The sequence below is a fragment of the Acartia tonsa genome, chromosome 11 (assembly GCF_053477335.1).
Source record: "Acartia tonsa isolate MP-2025a chromosome 11, ASM5347733v1, whole genome shotgun sequence".
Classification (NCBI taxonomy): Eukaryota; Metazoa; Arthropoda; class Copepoda; order Calanoida; family Acartiidae; genus Acartia; species Acartia tonsa.
This window is the reverse complement of record NC_137270.1, coordinates 27,758,761-27,782,461: the sequence shown is the minus strand read 5'-3', so window position 1 is coordinate 27,782,461 and position 23,701 is coordinate 27,758,761. Positions and strand designations below refer to the sequence as shown.

The window sequence follows — 23,701 nt, the reverse complement described above, 5'->3', positions numbered from 1 at the left end:
ACCGGCTTGGCTGCAGATTTTCAAAAATTGATGGGTTCTGCGGTTTAATGCGGCTGCCGATCACGAAAACTTACTCTAAACAAAATACCATTATTATCTTGTTACTAAGTGCACTAACTATCTTCCTAGCTTTAGGGATAAGACAATAGACAATAAATGTATACATTCCCCAATAATTAGAAAAATAACCTATACTATACATTACAAAATTTTGGACACTCCTAGTTTGAAGTAACCAATCAAAAATCTTAAAAAGTATCAAAACTTAAGTCAAATAATGCAGGGAGTAAGGGAGGGGACAATGGATCGAATATTTAATTTTTAGGAGTCACAGACTTTGGGTACTGGCTTAAAGGGAATGTGCAAGAATTTAGCAGTTTCAGACTGAGTTTGGATTCTAGTGCATGAAATTAACAAACTCTTAACAATTTCCTCCAAATTTTCTGGATTAATGTGGATTTCATGGCCTTTCTTTGAAAACTCTTGAATTGAATTAATTGCCCATTGTCAACTCTCTTACTCCCTGCAAGTTATGAGAGAAAGTGTTCATTAAACTTTGAGTACCATTGTAATTTAAAGTCCCTCTCTGTAAAATATTAAATTATTAAATATCATATAATTTTTTTAGTACCACCAGAAAGGCCAATACTCGTAGATTCCATGGGGAAAAATATAGCAGAGACACTTGGTCCCTTCAAGGAGGGGGACAAAGTGACCGTCACTTGTGAGGTAACGGGAGGTAAGATTTTTACATTAGTTGCGCAGCCACGATACATGTCTTATGTGTCCGTTCATCTGTGAATTTACAACGTTGAAAAATGTAATTGGTTAGTGACTTAAAATCGTTATTGTAAGATAAGTTTGTTACAAGCTTATCAAAGCTGAAACAATCTAATAAAATCCATTGTAAAAGGTTAAATAAATTAACAAATTATGAATGAACAGGCATTAAATAAATAATTACACAATAAAGGTATAGATAAGCATGTTAATCACCTACATAATTTAATTTTAACCTAGTTAAAAAAATCATTCGATATAGTTTAATGACTAAGTCAGAAGAGTGGATTTATACTAGTTATATAAAAGCTTCACTTTTAAAAACCATGAAAAATTTGCATGGCAAAACTTGAAATTCATGCAAGAATAGAAATACATATGTTTTTTTTCTTTATTTTTGTAGCAAAGATTTTCTATAAATACAAATGTCCGTTCCTAAACTAGGGGATCCTGGTTTAACGTCAGTATTTATTATATTTATTATCAATAAACCGTTAAAACAGCTTTTAGTGCCAAATAAAAAATGACGTCATACAATACAAAGGACCAATGATATTCCAGCAAACATTTTACCATTGGTCAATATATATGTTTACTGGTCTATCATTGGTCATTTGTATTGTATGACGTCATATTTTAAGAGGCACTATTAGTTGCTTCTATACCTTTATAAAAAGTGGTCATTGCTGACAAAAAAACGACAGTTTAATGACATTATAACTACATACTTTTTTACACAATTTTTTTACCTAGTTAATCTGTTATCCAACTCGACACACATAATTTACCGACTCCTTTACCCTTTATATGTTTCAAATAAACTTCACTAGCTAATAATTCGTTTCTTATAGATGTTGTCATCCTTGTTTTATTTTGAATTGTTTGCACAGTAATAAACAAATACAAGCATCATATTTTATTCAGAAGATTTTATTTCATATTCTCTACCTTTTCTCTTTTAAAAAGCGAAGCTTTATACTTATTAGGATTTGTCCGACCGACAGCCAATGACGGCTAGCTCTAAAAGTTCCTAGCATCTATGTGCTCTATTCGAAGGGGCAGAGATTGGCTACACAAATAGATTAAAACCGTTTTTAAGACATATGTAAAATAAAGTAGCCTGAAACCATCACAGGACCTACGAGAAGCTTACCTAAAATGTAGAACCAAATGGAACTTGGACAAATTAGCCTCGGACAAAGTAGCTTCGGACAAAGTAGCTTCGGACAAAGTAGCTTCAGGACAAAGTAGCTTCAGGACAAAGTAGCTTCCGGACAAAGTACCCTCCTAAAGAAAGTAGCCTCCACTGTTAATAAATTTAATGGCCGCAGCGCTCGGCCCCCTGGCCTGCCTAGCCACGTGTGCTCGGCCCCCTAGCCTATAACCTAATACCTTTATTAAGAGTGGAGACTACTTTCCTTAGAAGGCTACTTTTTTAAAGTAAATGTCCGAAGCTACTTTGTCCTAAGCTACTTTGTCCAAAGCTACTTTGTCTAAGATCCGAACCAAATCAGTTTAGCAGTTGTCGAATTCTTAACTATAGACAAAAAACACCTTACTACTTTATACAATGGAATTGGTGAATGTTGAGATAGTTGTTATCTTTGCTTATTTATGTTCGTTTGTCTGTCATATATATTGAGCTTCGCTTAATGGGTTTTGTCATCAATATTAAAAGAGAAGCCACTCTATAAAAAAGGCATGTTTGTTAATACGTAACTGGCATATGCAAGTAAGTTAAAAACTTCAAATAAACAATTCTGGTGATTTATGAACAATGCCTGCTAAGTATTTACTTTATTGTTTTTCTTCACCATAATTCTTCTAGTATTAACTAGTATTAGATAATATTTTGCAAATCAAATCTAAATTATACGTTTTAAAAAATCCACCAAATAAAAAAAAATCCAAATTTATTTCACTCAAGCGTACTATATAAATCTAAGTGGTGAAATTTTTTTTTTCCTGTGTAAGAAAAGTGCATATAAATTTCTTGTGTGCAAACTTTTTAAAAGTTTTAAATCAGGTGTGGCAACAATTTAACTTTGATTTTTATACTTAGTTCAAAATTTTATAGAAGAAAAAAATTATTTAGTAGGTATATTATTATGTGCATATGTTAATTTACTGGTCCTACGACAAACGCAGGAACCCCAAACGTCAGAGTGGAAACTTAACCTAACCTAACCTATTTTAGACCATCTTATAGGTTTTTTAAATGCCTAAACCCCTGCGAGGGGCTTATTTGTTCATTCATATCTTAACCTAACCTAATCTGTATAGAAAGAATTCATAAAATTAATATTTTAACACACCTGCGTTTCTCCACTCCGACGTTTGGGACTCATTCGTTTGTCCTAGAACCAATTTACCTTCTAATAAATGTTTGAAAGAAGGATTTTAGATCGAAAATTTTTAAAAGATGAACAATAATCAAAATTTTATTAGAACAGTTATCTATTGCATTGTACTATAGACAAATTGCCGCGGATAATAAAATAAAAAAATCAAAATATTAAAACCAGTTTTGTTAAGCCAAATGTCCGTTATAACAAAACTTATATCAATTTTATATTTTTTTTAATATTCATAGAAAATTGTCTATAATACGATGCTATAAATGATCTTTTAGTATCCAGCGGATATTAATCGTTTTTGAAGCCATGCTGGAAAATGCTTTATTTAGAATAGATATTAGTTTATGTATCTTTGACTTAAGAATAACATTTGATATTTAAATCATAAAAAGGAAAAGAAAATTGTACCAACCTAGCTAAGTTTCTTGTAGGGACGTGTAAGAGGGGTGTTTAGACACCACCCCCTCGATTACAGAGTAAAGAAAGTAGAGTTCCCAGTTTTTCATTTTTTCTAATTTCTAAGCAATGCTCTCTTTAGATTAAAAGAATATATTATTAATACTAAAACATGTATATTTTGGGTTGTGGGGAAAAAGGTGGGTCCGGCTTTCTGGCATATCTCAAATTTGGCGAACTTAAAACTTTGCAACGCCTAGATAGAAATTATTTTTTTCTAGTTAGAATATTTACATTCTATATTTAAATGCACTAAAAATTATTAAAGGATTATTATTTTGTATATCAAAAACATTAATTTGATTTTAAAAATTAGCGGTTGTATCGGAGACAACTTCGCAGGAAACTAAATAACATTCGTGTTACATCTAGGATGACTTTAGAGTTTAAGTTTTAGTAGCGAATTTACTCTATGTTTAACCCTAAACGGTCGGTACCCTTTCTGGACCTTAATATGTTGGGGGGGGTGTGTGGCGTTGAAGTTCCCCCCTATCAAACAAACATCCTGTTATTTTCTTATGAGGATTGCTAAATATTCTTTTTAAAAGCGAAGCTTTTCTATAATTAGGGTCGGTCCGTCCGTCCGTCCGTAACGGATAGCTTTTTTCGTTAATTTAGGCATGTTAGAATTGTCCTATCGATTTCAAATTTTGAATGGTGATTCCTTTAATAGTTAGGTACGATTTAGAAAGCGTAGCAACTCTATAACCATTACCAAAATGTCCGTACGTCCAATTTAAACATGTTGATTTTTTTACTTTTTTAACAACAAATTTTTTGTGATCTAATCATCCGATTGATCTGATTTTTGGTGTATTAATTCCTGGGACAACAAACTATAATGTTATAAGCGAAGCAACTCTATAATCAAGTCCTAAAAATGTAAGTATGTCTATAAACATTATCCTGTATTAAGCAGTTTTTCAACAAATTAAATGTTGACAAAGAATTTTAGCCTTCTATCTTAAATGGCAGCTTAAAAAATCACATTTTCCCAAAAATATTATTGACTGACAGACTGATGGACAGACTGACAGACAGATGGACAGACATTTCAATATCTCTAAAATTAAGCTCAGAGCCTAAATTTTTAATGTTTGTGGGGTCTTTTGCTCAACTAGCTCCTAAAAGGAAATTCCCAATATGAATTCTGTATTGATTACTTAGTACGGTTATGTTAAGAAAGTTTTCTGGAAAAAATCATCTCAATATTTCTAAAAATAAGCTCAGAACTTAATTTTTTAGTGTTTGGGGGTCTTATGCTCCACTAGCCCCTAGAAGGAAAGTCTCAAAATGAAATCTGTAATGATTACTTAATTGGTTATGTTAAGAAAGTTTTCTGGAAAAAAAATCATCTCAATATCTTTAAAAATAAGCTCAGATTTAAAATGTTAGTGTTTGGGGGGTCTTTTGCTCCAATAGCCTCTAGAGGGAAAGTTCCAAAATGAAATCTATAATGATTACTTAGTACGGTTATGTTAAAAGGTTTACTACAAAAAAAAATCATCTCAATATCTTTAAAAATAAGCTCAGAACCTAAATTTCAGTGTTTTGGGGTCTTTTGCTCCACTAGGCCCTAGAAGGAATGTTCTAAAATGAAATCTGTAATGATTACTTAGTTTGGTTATGTTAAAAAAGTTCTCTGAAAAAAAAATCATCTCAATAGCTTTAAAAATAAGCTTAGAACTAAAATTTCTACTGTTTGGGAGTCTTTTGCTCCACTAGCCCCTAGAGGGAAAGTCTCAAAATGAAATCTGTAATGTTTACTTAGTTTGGTTATGTTAAAAAAGCTTTCTGGAAAAAAAAAATCATCTCAATATCTCTAAAAATAAGCTCAGAACCTAAATTTTTAGTGTTTGGGGGGTTCTTTTGCCACACTAGCCCCTAGAGGGAAAGTCACAAAATTAAATTTTTAAAGTTTTATGTATAGATCCAGTCATGTAAGAGAGCTTACAAAAAGAATTAGGATGATAACTAGAAAAATAAGCCAGGGCAAAATTTGCTATTGAATTTCATTTCCTATAAGTGTACTAACTTCCCCCCTCCCCCCTTATTTCATTTTTTTTTGCCAGCCGCTAAATATTAAAACAGCTGTAGAGCGGCCAATTCTAAAGCTATGATAACCAAATTTTAGGACGAACTCTTAGTTTACATAACAAAAAAATATTTTTCTGACCATCGCCGAAAAACGGCAAATAACGGAAACCGCCATTTTCGGCGTTTACGGCGGTTGCCGACGCCAATTAAGTTTTTTATATGTTTATGATTACAGTAATAGACTACATACAAAATTGGCTGGTCTAGAGCTGTTTTGCTCCACTAGCCCCTGGAGGGAAAGTCCCAGGATGAAATCTGTAAGTGTACAAACTCCCATCCTAATTTTTTTTATGGAATATGGATATGATTATACATGAATTATAATAAAATTAACAAAATTTACCTATTATTGCCCTTTGGCGCATATCTTATTACAGACTTCCTCATTTGGCAACATCCATATAAGAAAACCTCTGAAATGTAGGACAAGCAAACATAAACACTTGTAGCGTATCAGAACTTAATAAGAAGAATACTAAACACAGGTCCAAAAAAAATTTGAAGTAAAGTAAATTTGTTGCAATCTTCTTTAATACAGGAGAATTTTTAAGGACATTTTCAACTTATTTATAGAGATGATTTGCTTATAACAATTTACCTTGTTGTAATAGGAATCAGAATCCAAAAAATTAGCTGAATAAATAAAAAATCATCATGTTTTAGATGTACTTTCTAGTAACAATTATAAAGTTGCTACAATTCAAAAACCATACCTAATTATTATAGGAATCATTATACAAAGTTTGAAATTAATAGGACAATTCTAACCTGTTTAATTTAACCAGAAGAGCTAACTCTGCCAGAATAATAAACTTACATACAGACAGACAGACTTTAATTATATAAAAGCTTTGCTTTTAAAAATCTGATATGAATTTACTCACTAACACAGTTATGGAATCTCGACCACAAAGATTTTTTTATCCAATCTTGACAAGAGAGATATTTTTGGAATGAGGAATATACATAGAAAACGCCTATGTAAATTAGAAAATCCGCAGAAATCATATTTGCAAGTTATTTGCAAAAATCTGCAATGTTAATTTGCAAAATTTATTTCATGCCTTAAATGACAGATTTAGAAAAAAATCTTTTAATGAAATGTGTTTATCTATAAGTTTAGAACATAATTAAGGCATAAAAATTTCTTTAGTGTTACTTTTTTCACCTTATATATGAAAAAAACAGTTTCTCACGTTTTATGATAAAAAAGGTATAGGAACAAAAAATATGTTTTTTCTTGATGTAAACACAATTATTGGCATAAAATCTATCATCCTAAATGTAAAAATCAGATATAGAATCCTTTTTAGAGTCAATATAGTGCAAAAAGTAACCACAACATTTTTGCAAAGTATGAAAATCTAAAGAAAATATTTCTTTTTGATTTTGATATACATATCAAATAAATGTATATAAAATTAGTGATCAAAAACTAAAAACCATGTTATAAGTTTTTTCAACACTGTCATTGATTAAATTGCACTTTTAGGTTTAAGAATTACCGAAGTAGTGCATAAAAACTCTTTTTATGTAGTAATTAAACTAAATAAATGCCAACAACTACAAAATGGCCTACTGCATTATAAAAAACGCCTAATTGTTGATTTGAATTTATTTTGTTTAATAACTTAATAAAAAGAGTTTTTTATGTGCAACTTTGGTAATGAGTAAACCTAGAAGTGCATTTTAATCAATGATAGGGTTGAAAAAAGTTATAACTTGTTTTATAGTTTTTGATCACTAATTTTATATACATTTATCTGATATGTATATCAAAATCAAAAAGAAATATTTTCTTTAGATTTTCATACTTTGCAAAAATGTCTTGGTTACTTTTTGCACTATATTTGCTCTAAAAAGGAGTCTATATCTGATTTTTACATTTAGGATGATAAATTTTATGCCAATTATTGTGTTTACACCAAGAAAAAACTTATTTTTTGTTTTTATACCTTTTTTTATCATAAATTGTGAGAAACTGCATTTTTCATATATAAGGTGAAAAAATTAACACTAAAGAGATTTTTTGCCTTAAGTATGTTCTAAACTTATAGATAAACACATTTCATAAAAATATTTTTTTCTAAATAAGTCATTTAAGGCATGAAATTAATTTTGCAAATTAACATTGCAGATTTTTGCAAATAACTTGCAAATATGATTTATGCAGATTTTCTAATTTACATAGGCGTTTTTTATGTATATTCCTTTTTCCAAAAATACCTCACTTGTCAAGATTGTATAAAAAAATCTTTGTGGTCGAGATTCCATAACTGTGCTAACAGAATAATACTGATTAATTTTCCAATTTTCTCAACCAGAGTACACTTGAACAGAATATATTTGTTTTATTTTTGAATCTTTAACCATTTGAGGATGAGGAGAAAGTTGAATGGCAGGAAAATGTTGGCAAATAAACTAATTTTTAAAAGCAAATCTATACAGCAACTCACTTTGTCTTTTCTCCCTGTTAATCTATCACTCTGTTTGAAATCCTATAAGGAAAATACCTAAAAAATACAAAAAATTAAAAATAAATGTAGTAAAAAAGTTACATTAACTCTTTACAGTCGGACCCCTTGCCGCACCTTAATCGGTTGGGGGGGGGGGGGTGCGTTCAACGCTTTCTTATTTTCTCAGTTCCTGTCAGAGCTAGAGGGCTAAATTTTTTTGTGCAAGTCCCCTGCTTGATAATGAATTTCCAAACTTTTATAAGTCTAAGTCAATTTTCGCTTCCTTCACCCTTTTATTTAACAACCTTTGTTTTTAGGTCTTTTTTTACTTAAAAATTTCAAACGGCTGTAATTTTCTTATTTTTTAAGCTAGAAGAAAATTTTTTTTCCAGAAAATGTTTATCTTTATGTAAATTTTACATTAGAAATATCAAAATATAAATTTCTGCGGCCGCAGCTGTACTTGGCGGGAAAACGGCGGCGGATCTTCATGAAATTTTATAGTAATGTAGACATGTAAGAAATCTTAAGTTTAAAATTTGAAGTCTCTAAGTCAAAAATTGCGGCCACAGGAGCCTTTTAAAGATTTCTGGAGACCTGGAGGATCAGGACCTGCAGGATCATACCTGGAACCTGAAAGTGACTTGAACACCTGTATTTTATATAAGGATGTACTACTAGAGGATTTTTTTAGTATTTTGGCATGATAAAATGCTTTAGTCAAAAAATATTTTTGCTCTTTACCTGGATGACCCTGCCAGGTTTGCTGGCATCCTGTGCCCTCCAGGATGGAGATATTCAAAAAATTCCAACTTTCAGTTATGTGTCATACCCATACTTAAAAAGTCAAGCAGTTTGGGCTCTTTATCTTTCACACACAGAAAATGAGATAGAAAAAAACAGGATGGAAAAAATGGAAAATGAGATAGAAAAAACAGGATAGAAAAAAAACGCCCCCACCCCCCGACCGTTAAGGGTTGACAGACATCTAAATTATAGATAAAATTCGCCAACAATTTCAAGATCCATATTTCAACTCCATTTATCCCTGCAAACATAATTTACATTGATGCGAATACATTCAAACACATGCGACGCATGTGAATTAATTGATACTTTATCTAAAGTCGCTTGTAGTAAAAGATTTAAATATATCTATGTATATAAAATACATTAATATACAGATTTTAATTTTTGTTTAAATTTTAATTATTGGTGGTGTTTAAACCACTTTTTTGAACAACGCCCCCATAAAACGTTTCCATGTATAAATTGAAGAAAAGTACATTAAGCTATTAAGTACATCGATAAAGTATTTTTTTTCTTCATAGTATTTAAATTAATTTTTGAAACAAACTTAGAAAAAAAAGCTTTTGAGATTTTAATAATCATTAATTAATTCTTTTAAAAAAAAATAAATTAAAATATCTGAAAATTTGCCGTTAGTTCTTAGTTGGTATAAAACAAAATAATTTAGAGTAGCGGGGCTACTCTATTACTATTAATATTACAGAAATTTTAAATGAGTAGTAAGTAAATATCATAATATTAGCACCAGTTTTGTTAGCTCAGGCATTTGAAACCTTGTTTTCACTTATTATCCACGGAAAGATGTCTATAATACGATGTGGTAAATTACTCAGCTAAATTTATTTAGGATCTACAATATTTTGATATACATGATACAAAATATATTTTTTTTATTTAATGAAAAAAATATATTTCTTTTATTTCATGAAAAAAAACATTTTCTACTTTTCATCCCTTTTGTCCTTGTTAACACAGTATAAACTTTGTACAGCAGAGAAAGAGTGGGCAATGACAATAGTCCCCAAAGTTTTAAATAACGTTTTCTTATTTATTAGCTTAACAATTTTGGGGATTGAGTCAATTTGAATTAGTTGCATCAATAGGTTGAGTGTTCACACTTTTTAACCACAAATTTTAATCTACATAAGGGGTTATTCTAAGTATTATCATCGGGGATGTATATTAATTTATCAGCCATTGTCTTATCCCTTTAGATCCATTACACTCACTACTGTATACAACTTCTAATTTAATTTGCTTTTGTGTATTGATAAAACAATATGCTTATGTGATAATATGCGGAAATGACCGCACACCGTTGAATTGGTCTTTTCCCCCCCAACTAATTTGTTTCACTACGCCTCCCACTGTATAAAAGTAGTCAGTAATTAAGAACGATAAATCATGAGATATTTGATCATGCACCTCATGCGTGGACCCACCATATTCCCCACAACCATATTTTGATTATTTGCTTTGAAATGTCCACAATAAAATAAGGAAAAATTATTTTCTGCTCTCAAGGATTAATGGCAAAACCTGAAGCTTATTTCAGGAAATCACGTTCAAAACAATTTTATCAAACCAAATATTTATGATTTATGTAATACCAATTTTTTACCAGCTCTGAGCTTGATCTTAAATCAAAAAGGCAGTGGTAAGCTGAAAAACACTTGGGAAACATCCACCGGCATCGTAAAATGACAACTGCCAATGAGCCTATGTGTGTTTTCAAAGTGTTTCCCTGCTCACCACTGCCATTTTTATTTAAAGATCCATGTTTTATTGGCATGGGCAGTGGCAGTTGGGCAGCACTAAATGATTTAAAGATCCAGCTCACAAATCTTTTATTTTTAAAGTTAGTGACATATTTTAATATCTTTTGAGGAAGGGTAGGTTAACACTTCCAGGATAAGTAATCTATAAAAATTATCCTCCGACTCATTAAATTTCTTTTAGAACAAACGTGAATTTTGATTAAAGACCCTTGAGGCTAGGTGCTTAGGAATTTATAAAATATTATGTATAATATTAAGGAAATACTAGGACAATGTTGAAGTGAGTCAAATTGAAACATGTAACTTTGATAACCTTTGTTGAATTTTGTAGTATCGAAGCTACTCTACTCTTTATGCGTTTGTGTATTTTTTTTACTAACCCTTCAACATATAAAGCATGTAAAAAATATAAAATCTCCACTCTGCAAGGATAATGTGTGTAAAACGGGATATGACAAGCCCTTTAAGACCTTGAACCACTTTTTTACTTTACTATCTAAAAAAGAAAAAAATCTCATATATTTGGTACCTTTGTACACTAAAAAAGAACTAAAATATAAATGTGGGACATCAAAAACTTATCCATGCGGAGAAATAGCAAAATTTTCCGGATCTATTGTATTGATAATAGAGATACAAATTATTAGACCCCATAATAATCTTATTTTCGACCAGATGTTATTGTAATTATAGAGATGCTACGCTTTTAATATTGTGTCTTAGCGTCTTAAAATAATCTCATTTTATATATCAAATGATTAATATGAAACTAAAAAGTTGGTTCATATGTTATACCTTATGATTATAGATATCTTTTAATATGTATTTTATGATTAGGACAATTTAAACATGTCTAAATTAATGAATAGAGGTATATTAATCCTGATGACAGGTTTTGGGTTTTTGGGACACACAAACTTAATGTAGAAAAAATGTTTTCAACAATCTATTTTAGCTCTAGTTGAAGACATACTATTGTAGTTAAGTTATAAGTTGGCTTCTAAACTATTGAACTTCTCATAGTAACTTCAAATTTTAAGCCTTTTAATACAAAAAACGTATTGTTATGTTAAATATGGGAAGTGTATAGGAACCGTCATATGTTATCAGGGATCTAAATGGATAAGACAATGGCCGATAAATTGATCTACATCTCTAATGATAAAACACAAAATTACACCCACAAGTAGTGCTTAAAACGTTTGTTTACTCAACTTAATGAGCCAACCTATTGAAATTCAATAGAAGTCCCCAAACTTTTTAAGCCAACGAATATGAAAACGTTATTACAAAACTTTGGGCACTAATGTAAAAAACAGCCCAATGTCCCATTCTTCCCTGATATGTATCAGTCCAGTGACCCAGTTGTAATTTAATTTATAAATGCACCACAATAATTTTCCTTAGGCCCTACCTGCACACAAATATTTTACAGGTAGTCACATATACAGTTTGGTGATTCCTGGTTAATAGTTTTGTTCGGGCATAATTAATATTACCATATGATGGGTTCGGACCTCGTACAAAATGTGTCGCGAATGTACACATATGTTATTAGTGGATTGGTTGTCTGTTAGAAGGTATATGTAGTGTTAGAGTAGGGGGATATTTTCTACTCAGGAAAATAGCTTTAAACCAAAGAACCAATAGGTGAATTCTCTTAAAAGAAGTACCTAATTGGTTCCGTATTCTACTTTGTATTGTAGATTTCAGTAGATTGTTTTTTTTTCAACCTTTACAGAAAATAAGACACATCTTTTTAATATTTATCAGTCCAGCTACCAAATAACTCGTTTTATCCTATTTCTTTTTATAGCAAAGCTTTTGTATATTTACAAATGTCAGTCTGTCCCTTAGAAATTTGGAGTAAAAAGCGAGATTTTCTAAGCTGCAATTAATAATTTTGTGTGTGTTGATTTTTAACCATTATTGATATTTCAATCGATATATTATTAATTTGATGTTGCTCCAATTTTCCATGTACTCTGATAAGGTGATTCTCGCAGCTTAATAAAATAACGATACCCACCATCCATTCTCTTTACCCTATCACCTCCCCTCTACTTTATGAGCAAACTGAATGAGGTCCATATTAGCAAGCTAAATTGACAACTAATTTCCCCTTTTAATACATCTACGTAAATTATATATCCTTATACTAAAGTAACAGGATGTTTGTTTGTCTGTGTGTTATCTGTGTGTCTGTACCGAAGGATCTCGCTAACCGCTGAACCGATCGGGTTTTCCTTAACAGGGTAGATTCTCATAGGTCCTGGGAAGGTTTATAACTATTTTGGGGGAGGGTACCACCACCCTCCCAAGAGAAATCACAATAAAATCGAAAAAAATTGAAATATTCCTGCCGCATAGTGTCGCTAGCGTATGAATGTCTCTACGTAGCGTAGTTGCGCTGCGTAGATACATGAATTTATTATTTAACAGCTGATTGACCATAGACAAATTATTTCTTAAATTAGACATTTAAAATAAAAAAAAACATTTAAATGCCACTAGAGGCCTCTAGGGGCGTAGCTGCTAGTCCATTGATATTTCAATAGTATACGAATGGAGTTTTTTTTACAAATATTATAAAAGATATTGATTTAATTTATTTGAAAACTTTTGAAATCAATACATAAATTTTTATCATCTTTTTTTATAAAAAATGCAAAAGTCATAGATTTCTTGTGCTTTCATAACTTGCACACACAGCCATTGCAATTCTCAAATTTATTTCTGGTTTTAAATATTATGAAATGCAGAAAGTTTTATAATATACATCCTAAACGTTAAGGTTTGTTAGTCGCATCTAGGAGCTTTATTATAAACAAATATGCAGTGGCTGAGATGGGTTTTCAAGATAAATAATACCTTGTGTATTATACCACTTATTAACATCAAGATGCCAACTAAAAATAAAAAAGTACATTTCCAATATTTTTATAATCTACTTTTTAATCCTATTAGTTTTTTTTTATTAAATATTGCTAGTAATATTTAACAGAAAAACGAAAAATGTACCTATTTTGATTTTTAGTTGGCAACTAGATGTCATACTAACACGGCATTATTTCTTTTGAAAACCCATCTTATATGAGAAAATAATGACTGACGACTGAAAGAAATAAAAATCTCAACCTCAAATTAAATTTTATTAACTTTTTATCTTTTTTTCCTTCAAATTTTACAATATTGTAAGTTAACAATTTGAAGTAAAAACTGCCTATCTTGAGCCGTCCTAAGACGCGGCCAGCCACCCAAAGAAACGGCGGCTGGTAGGCACTACAAAACACACCTATCATAAACAGATCTTTAGTTTTGCATAACCATAAAAACTTATTTATGTCACTAGGAAAAACCTTATATCTTCCTCTATACTACTTATAAATTTGTAGTTGATGACCTCTAGGGGGCTTGGTATGTCGCTTCGGGTTCTAGACCTCTCCACGCACTTTGAAACATTCTACGTGTCTTTCAATTGCGGTTTAAAGCGTCCTTTCGCCCGATAGACAACCAACCCTTTGATTGCACGACCTTTGTCTGGAAGTTCTAATTGGTGTCACACGCCTGTCATAGCATCAGTAGGTACCATTCATAACGCAGTGTGGTCCTGACCCAAACCCTACACGTCCCTGACAACAAGCTGACACCTTAACAATTACACTAATGGTGTGGATTAAAGTTATAGTTACTCTAAATGCCTTCTGTTCTTGTTGCTTAAATTAATTTTGACGTATTGCATATTATTTCAATATGCCTTTGAAGAATTGCACATTATTGTGTATTTTTACATACTTTTTGGATATTAAGAAATTTTAGTATATACTGTTGAAAATTATTAAACAAACTATTAAAGATTATAAGTAGGAAATGAAGTAAAGATTAATGCACAAAAAAAAACTTTAAGGTTCTAAAAGCATTTGGTTAGTAAGCCTTTTTTATTCCAGAAAGGTTAATAAAAAAATACTTACATTTTTTTTACTTTAGGAACCCCGAAACCATATATTTACTGGCTAAAGAATGGGAAGAAGCTTTCAGCTTCAGGACAGGTTAGTACTCTCTTTCTATCTATCAAATGTTTTTTGGCAGCATGTCGACAATTTGTCAGTTATTAACGTTGTTTATGCCATATAGTCAACACACTTAATGCTTCTCTTATCCCTGGTCTAGCTTAGGGTGGGCAAATACAAAATTGAAATGATATTGGAATCATATTTTAGCCAGGCAATAATAGGAAACCATGACAGTATCTTTCTAATGGACAGTAGAGCAACCCCCAATTCCCCCACTACATCACCCCTCCCTAAACGGGCATATTTTGACAATCATCCTATTATTTAATTAAATTTTAGTATTTTTTTGTCTGAAGATCTCGGTAAATTCTGGTCCGTAGGGGGTTGAACTTTTCAGTAAGTAAATATTTTTGGGTGGATCTAGGCTATTTTTCGAGGGGCGAATACAATTGAATGAATATAAGGAAATGTGGGACCGTCAAAGTGCAAATAATCATATTTATTAATAGTTTGTTTTCAATGGTTTGGCTTTAGGTAGTTTAAAAATATTATGTGGCAATCCCGCAGGGATAGTTAGTTACCCTCAAGGGCACCTTTTTCTTAAATCTTTTTCTTATTTTATTCGTGTGAGGTTCACTAGCGATTTAAAGGATTGTGTAAAAACCAATTCTGACATTAAGCGATGCATTTATCTATTAAATTTTATATAACTTTTATACTAAGGTGTTCTGTACGTCCGTCTGTCTGTAAATAAAATATTGTTACTAAATGAACAAACCGTTTAATATCCTGTGAATGAGAACCAGTGCTCAGCCACACTGAAAAATCATGTATCGTATCATATCCAGTTTTCTACTAATAAAATCATAATCCGGTAAATTCCTCCTACAACTCTTTTTTTCACTTTTGAAAATTTGAGTACCCCCCCCCCCCCCCCCCCCCGACAACAAAATAATATTTTCCATAAAATATTATGATGCGTGACAGGAAAGAGGGGAGGGGAGGGAAGATAGAGACATAAGCCTCTTTAGCCGCCGTGGCAACCGGTTAGCTAACACTCAGGTTGCTACCACAAGCCCTCACGCGACTAATTGTAATACTGTCTTTACAGTCTATTTATATAAAAAAAATCTGCAAAGCTTTCAAAATACTCGTGTGTGATTGGTCAAAAATGAAACACTCTGATTGGTTGGAAGTGGAACTCTTTGGAACGCCGTGGGGATTGGTTGGGGGGGGGGGGGCGCAAGAGAGTTAAAAGCACATATAAATATTCGTACATGTAGCAAAATTAGGTCAGTTTACTACGAAATTAGAATCAGGACAAGATGCCATGGGGATTGGGTTGGGGGGGAGCGCGAGAGAGTACAAAGCCAGAGAGTAATATAAATATTAAATTTCACATTTAAAAACTTAGTGTTTTATAACATTTGCGCCGAAATGTTTACCGAGATTAGCGCCGGGAATCCCAACCATGATGCAAACAGTTTTAAATTTAAATGAAAATCTCAATTGTTTACCAACACTTTCGCCGTTAAGTTTACCAAGAAGAGCGCCGGCAAGCCCAACCATGATGCCATCCTGTTTAGGACAAAAACATTATCAAGTTTGAGATCTTATGTAATCTTTTTAAACTTAGTACCTACGGAAAAAGTTTGCATAATTAAAGGGATTTAAACGTTAAAAATCGATCATAATACAGGCAATTTTCTTTCAATTAATAAACCTGTAATAAATAAGGCAAATCATGTTAATTCAGGACTAATTGGTACCTAAACTTTTATGACCATTAGTAAACATTGGACTGTAAATTACACATGGTACCCAAAGTTTCATAACCTTTAGTAAACATTGGACTGTAAATTACATTTGGTACCCAAAGTTTTATAAACCTATATGGCTATATCCGCTAGATTCGAATTGGTTCTCAGCCATAATGAAATGCATCATATTACAAATATTGTAAGTAATTTATTTTTATGTTAAAAATTGTCAAATTTAACGATACTTTTTAACAAATATTGTTAGTAATTTAATGGGTTTAGAATAACATAAATATTTGGCCGCAGCGCTCGGCTCCCTAGCCTATAACCTAACCTAACCTAACCTAAAATAGTTTTTTGAAATTTATAAAATTAGAGTACCCTTGACAACTAACATCTGTGGCCGCAGCGCTCGGCTCCCTAGCCTATAACCTAACCTAAAATAGTTTTTTGAAATTTATAAAATTAGAATACCCTTGACAACTAACATCTGTGGCCGCAGCGCTCGGCTCCCTAGCCTATAACCTAACCTAACCTAAAATAGTTTTTTGAAATTTATAAAATTAGAGTACCCTTGACAACGAACATCTGTGGCCGCAGCGCTCGGCTCCCTAGCCTATAACCTAACCTAACCTAACCTAAAATAGTTTTTTGAAATTTATAAAATTAGAGTACCCTTGACAACGAACATCTGTGGCCGCAGCGCTCGGCTCCCTAGCCTATAACCTAACCTAACCTAACCTAAAATAGTTTTTTGAAATTTATAAAAATAGAGAACCCTCGACAACCAACATCTGTGGCCGCAGCGCTCGGCTCCCTAGCCTATAACCTAACCTAACCTAAAATAGTTTTTTGAAATTTATAAAATTAGAGTACCCTCGACAACGAACATCTGTGGCCCCAGCGCTCGGCTCCCTAGACTATAAGCTAACCTAACCTAAAATATTTTTTGGAAATTTTGAAAATTAGATTACCCCTCTCATCAAGAGCGCGCGAAAATTTAAACATTTTTCCGCCCCCTCCCCCCCTTATTTTAGAATAATATTTTAGAATAATAATCTCATTGATAGTTATTGGGGCTCTAAACAGAGCCATTAGTAATTGTTAAAACAATATCATTAAATTATAAAAAAGGCGCATCGTGGGTACTGGTTCCCACTCATAGCTGCCATCTTCATTTTCTTGGCAAGCCTCTTTCTTTCTTTGTATCTTCTTTTCTGCCCTCTAATATCTCCCTTGCCCTTAGCTCCTCCTCCAACACCCTTGTCTCCATGTTGACCACCCTGAACGCCATTACTTCCGCTAAATGTCGCCATTGTGCCCACTGACAAAATACTAATGAATAATATGCTATCAACCTAAATATTTATACTGTTTCAATTTTCTGCCTCCCCCTTTACACGCAAACCCCCCTACCTATGCCTAGATGAATATGCTCTAGCCTCTATCTAAATGCGATTTGATTGAGCACGTATGGTCCCTCAGATGTCAAAACTTTATTTTAGTGTTTGGCCAAAATGACTTAGCAATTGTATCTGTAAGTACGTCTAATAACACCCTATGCGATTTTTAAAATCCTAGAAAATTTTTTTTGCAAGAAAATTGCATAAATTTGCAACCTTTTTTAGAACCACTACATAACTCGAGTTTTAAAACTTTTTATATAAAATCCTTTTTACAAAAAATATCAATAATTACTTAAAATTAAACCTGAAAGAAAAGAAATCTCATTACACGTGTTAATTTGCATGTTTTAGGTCTTTTTTTGAGGAAAGTATAACTTCCACATTTTTGACAATAATTATATTTTTTAACATTTCAAAGTAAAATATAATAAAACTTAAACGATTTTTCTTGAATTATCAGTTGAAAATTTCATCAAACATGCAATTTAAGTGATGAAAATTTAATAAAATCATTTTTTGAATGTTTAGAATTACCAATTTTCTACATTTAAAACAAACTGTTAACAAAATTTAAAATCATTCTAATATATAACTTTAAAAATCAATAACATTTTATAAAATGATGTTTTAAAAAATAAATCATTAAAAGGTATTAAAATGCATTTTAAGTTGCTTAAAATTATAACGAGAATATCTTTTTACACTTTATTCTTTGTAATAGAGATTAATCGTAATTTGCTGAAAATGAAACATTTAATAAACTAATTGAATCTTTTTGTGACCATATTTAAAATTTTTAATTTTTACACTAAGGTGTTTTTTAATAAAAATCTTTGTTAATTTCTGTTTTACGACAAAAAAAGAAAGGGACTTTTTTACTATTTCTAGGTTATCTTATGCAATTTAAACTATATAATATGAAATAAATTTTAATTGTCTTTCTTTTGAGCCACAAAATACTGTAAAATGTAACATATATGCAAAAATAACAATTTTTTTAATGAATATTATAATATCCTTATATGACATTGCGTCAGAGCTTATTCTTTAGATCATATGTTCATGAAAAGTAGCCATAACTTGGAGGGTTGCACTATTTGTTAGAATATTAAATAAACTTGAATGGTAAAAATATTAGCATATCCTTTGTTAATTCAAATGCTTTAGGTATATTATTCGGAAAGTTAGTTAAAAAAGAGAGCATTTGCTGTGTATACTGTTGAAAGACTTTCAAAAATGTGAATTACAAAGCAATCCTAAAAGATCGGGCCGTAGGCAAGTCTTGGTCGATTGGGGGGTACGGGGGTTTTCTGATAGCAATTTGCGTTATTGGTATACAAGGTAAAAAAACAACATTTTAAAGAAATTCTTTAAATAAAACCCAACGTGTATTGGCAGTACAAACATCTTCATGCTAGCAGACATATGTTTATCAAAATTAAAGAAAAGTATTTCCACAAGAAAAATTATTCAGGTTTCTACTTTATAATTTTAAATATTTTTTTTCTGATAAAATGTTTGACATATATCATATAATCATTTACCAAAAAAAATATTTTGATAATTTAGATTTCAGAGAATATGAAAACCCTCAAAAACTAAGACGACATTTTGCATCTTCTGCTATGACATTTAAGAAAAAAAATTTAAAAATCAAAATTTAGTATGAAAACTATTTTTATCGATTTTTCTGAAGGTATTATCGTATTCTATGGGTTTTTCATTATCATTTACTTATATCGAAAGTGCCAAACATTGTACCCTAACTTATTCATTTAATAAAAAACCAGCCGTGTGAGGCAAAGGAGGAAAAACTTAAATTGAATTGCGGAACTTTTCCTCCGTCGTTCTATCCAGACCGTTGTCGGGGGGGGGGGGGGAGGGGGGGGGGGGTACTCAAATCTACAAAATTGAAAAAAAATTTCTAAGAGGATAACGCCCATAATCCTAAAACCAGTTTTTTAGCCCTTGCCTTCGGCATCTCGGGGTTAAAAAACTATGTATTTTGAATATTTATAAACCTTCACAGGATCTATCAGAAGCTACCCTGTAAATGAGAACCATATCGGTTAGCGGTTAGCTAGATCTTTCGTTACAAACAGGCAGACATCCTTGTGTAGACGCCCTTCAATTGTCCTGCTAATGTTGCCATAAAAAGATTTTATTACTTGTGATTACACTGTGAATTTTGAAATATCAATATTTAAGTGATGCATTGAATATTGCACAATTTTCACATTATTCATACAATAAAGCTTCACCTTTTCTAAAGTATAGAGAATATACTTTACAAGTCTTTTATATTGGTATTATAAAAACTTCAATCATTATTCTAGTTGACTTAAAACTTTATCAGATCTTGATCACCATTTAGCAGTGTCAATCTTCAGATGGGGTAATTCTTTTTAACTTATTTGGGGATGTACATCAATTTATCATCAATTGTTTTATCCCTTAAAATTCCTGACTAATAATTCTATTTATAATGTAGGTCACAAAATGCTACTAAACTAAACTAGAAATTAAATAATTTAATGAAAATTTTTTTTGGCTAAAATGTTCGAGCATACCCATTTTTAATCAATAGCATAAGATTGAAATAATATTTATTTATTCATCAAATAGATTTTTGCATTATTGGAAAAGACCCCTGCACTTTTTACGAATTTCTACATCTATCTAATTTGGCCTACTTACTATATATACTAGAGGCTGTACCCCCACCCTTTTGAAGATTTGCCCAGATGGGTTGGGATAATCTCCTACAATTTATATTTTTAGAGAGGAGGGGGTGGGGGGGGGGGGGGGTGTCATTTATTACAGGTACAAAGGTAAACTCAAAAATATGAATGGCTTTAAATGAAATAGATTCCATTTATCTCATATATGGTGATTTTTTAACAATAAAGATTGTGTTGTAGAGGTTCTTTCATGTTTTTTAATTGTTTCTTTCATATTTTGGCAATACCTTATTTATCTGTCAGGAATCTAAAGGGATAAGACAATAGCTGATAAATTAATGTACACACCTAATGATGATACACAAAATTAACCGCTCTGTAGATTAAAATTACTGGTTAAAACGTGTGACCACTCACTTAACCAATTAATCAAAATTATCTGAAGTCCCCAAAGTTGTCAATCCAACGAATAAGAAAACTTTGGGGACTAGTGTAATAAACATCCCATTGACCCCTCTCTTTATGTTTATCTTAATTAATTTAAAATTTTCATATTATTTTAGGTATCATCTGGAAATACGATCACCAGCAGGCTGGAAATTCCAGGTAAAAAATAATTAATTAAGTATGGTTTCGATTAATATCCACTGAATTATAACCGGTTCGGAGCCGGACTGAAAAGTCATATAGCGTATTTTATCAAAGACAATTATTTTGCGAACAAGAAAATAAAACCAGTTTTGTTAGCCCGGAGCTTCTGCCCTAGGAGGATAACAAAACTAAAATTGATCTTAATTTTTTTTATTTTTCTATCCGTGGAAAGCTTCCCTAAAATGAAGAAATGTCATATTTTTAGAAATATCATATTTTTAGAAAATCTTTCTTTAGTAAAATAAAGTGTACAACGTTTTTCTATTTAATCTTTCATAAGTTTGTTTTGTATAATTTTCTTCTGGAATACAAACTTGTTCTTTCTCAGAATATTACTCTCTGCCTTGTTAGATCTATTAGTTTCAGTGTATTATCACTCCCACATATCAGCATTAGCAAAAACACATAATTACAAGTTAATTACAAATAGTGTTTAATGTTAATGGAAAAGGTTTTTTTTTGTCAAAGGCAAAATTGAGATACATCACTGTGGGCTAGATTTGAATCAAGACAAAAGTAAGTGCCGAGTCCTGGAACCTATGTATGGTGAAAATAGACATAAAACCATGATGATTCCTGAAGGGAGTTAATAAATGGCCATTTCTATCACTTGCTTTGCAAAGGTCACGAAAATGCAGCCTAAAATAAATCATATATAGAGAGGTTTTAAGAAGGACTTCATAAAAGCAAAGTTGTTCAAAATTGAAAATAATTAATATTTGCTTTTCTTGTCATGATTATGCAGCAACTCCTAGGGGGTGAAAATTGAACTTGAAATTTTCAAATATAATTTTCTCAAAAAGCCCCCGCTGAAATATTTTGGTTTTACCTGGAATCATCATGGTTCTATGTCTATTTTCACCATACATAGGTCCCAGGGCTCGGCACGTACTTTTGTCTTGATTCAATTCTAGCCCACAGTGATATGGATTGTCAACATTCCCCTTGTGTATATTATTGGTTGAAACGTTTGAACACTCAACATTTGAACCAACCAACCAAAATTCACTAAAGTCCTCAAAGTTACAAAACTTTGGAGACTAGTGTAATAAACAGCCCAATTGTCCCCTTCCTTCGCGGATTTTAGTGGTGTAGTAATGATTCTGGTATATTATGTGGAGGTGATTTCACACATTCAGTATGGTTTGCATATTTCCAAGAATTGGACAAAGTTTCGGCTAAAACATTACCGAAGCAGAGTATTCGTACATTTGTAACATTTGATTGAATAGCTTGAAATAATCACTAAGTTGTAGGTATCCTATTGTTTAAAGTAGTAAGTTTTTTTTTTTAAATGGCAAAGGATTTTACTAACCACTGGGCCAATATGGTTCTTCTTTACAGTTAAGCTTCTTATAGGGCCTAATATGGTTTTATAAATAAAAAGTCGGGCTTCTAGTATATGGATAATGAAAAACATATCAGGAATAGTATTTTGGGGTATAGTCCCTTTTGTGAGAACGCCCCTTAAGGAGTGATTCGTCGTATTTTCACAGTACCTTTTCAAGCCCCTGCGGGGGATTTACCCCTACAGGGCAATCACCTAACCTAAACTAACCTAAAATAACATTTAAAAAGCAAATGTGAAAATACGACGAATTGCCCCTTAAGAGGCGTTGCCACGAAAGGGATGATACCCGCATTTTTTATCAAGAAAGTATTATTAAGTAAAAATTAAGAAAGTTAAATTGTGTCGTTGTTATGTCAACATAAATATTTAGATATATAAGTTTTCCGGAATTTTAATGTTAGGGGGAGATTTGAAATCTGCATCAAATTTTAAGGATTTTTTTTATAAAATTAGTTTTTTGTATAATTCTTTATCTAAAAGCGGAAATGCATTTTAAGTTAATTAATTTTGACCAATAGAATAGGTGGATTTTAAACTACCTGTGCTCTAATTGGTTAAATGATGTACGCCATCCAATCAGAGCGCAGATTTTTTAAATCCACCAATCACAGATGCCAAAATTAATTAACTTAAAATCTCCCCCTAACTTTAAAATTCCGGAAAACTTATATATCTTAATAAATATATTATATAGCGTAATTATACTGTTGATGTTATGTCAGACAAGATCATTAGTAAAGCCATAAAGACTATAAAAAAGCATGTAGATATATTATGTCATCTACGATATATAGTAGCCATAAATTCCTAAAATTACATATGGCTTGAATGCAGACAGAATATGACAATCGCTATATATCTAAAAATCCAAAAAAATGGTCTCAAAATCTTTTCCTTTGCATGTTCAACAATATATTTTTGCTTTAAAGTATAAACTCTTTAAGGTAAGAATTTCATAACATAGGCCTTGGGTTTCTGGTTAGAAATAGTTTTAAGGATATCAGGTGTTTATTTTAACCAGCTGCAATTTTCGAAGATTTTTTTTATACAATTAACTCTTAACAGTGAATTATTACAGATAAAGTTTAAGAATAATTTAGGTCCT

General features: G+C 31.5%; 1 protein-coding gene across 1 annotated transcript in view; it reads left to right on the top strand.

Moving 5' to 3' along the window:
- LOC145331220 (neural cell adhesion molecule 1-like) overlaps positions 1-23,701 on the top strand; it is a 126,000-nt gene that overhangs the window by 7,802 nt on the left and 94,497 nt on the right. The window contains exons 3-5 of the mRNA XM_080175837.1: positions 629-739; positions 14,722-14,783; positions 21,158-21,200. Coding sequence (XP_080031963.1) covers positions 661-739; positions 14,722-14,783; positions 21,158-21,200 — 184 coding nt within the window. The 5' untranslated portion in view covers positions 629-660. The remainder of the gene's footprint in view (positions 1-628; positions 740-14,721; positions 14,784-21,157; positions 21,201-23,701) is intronic.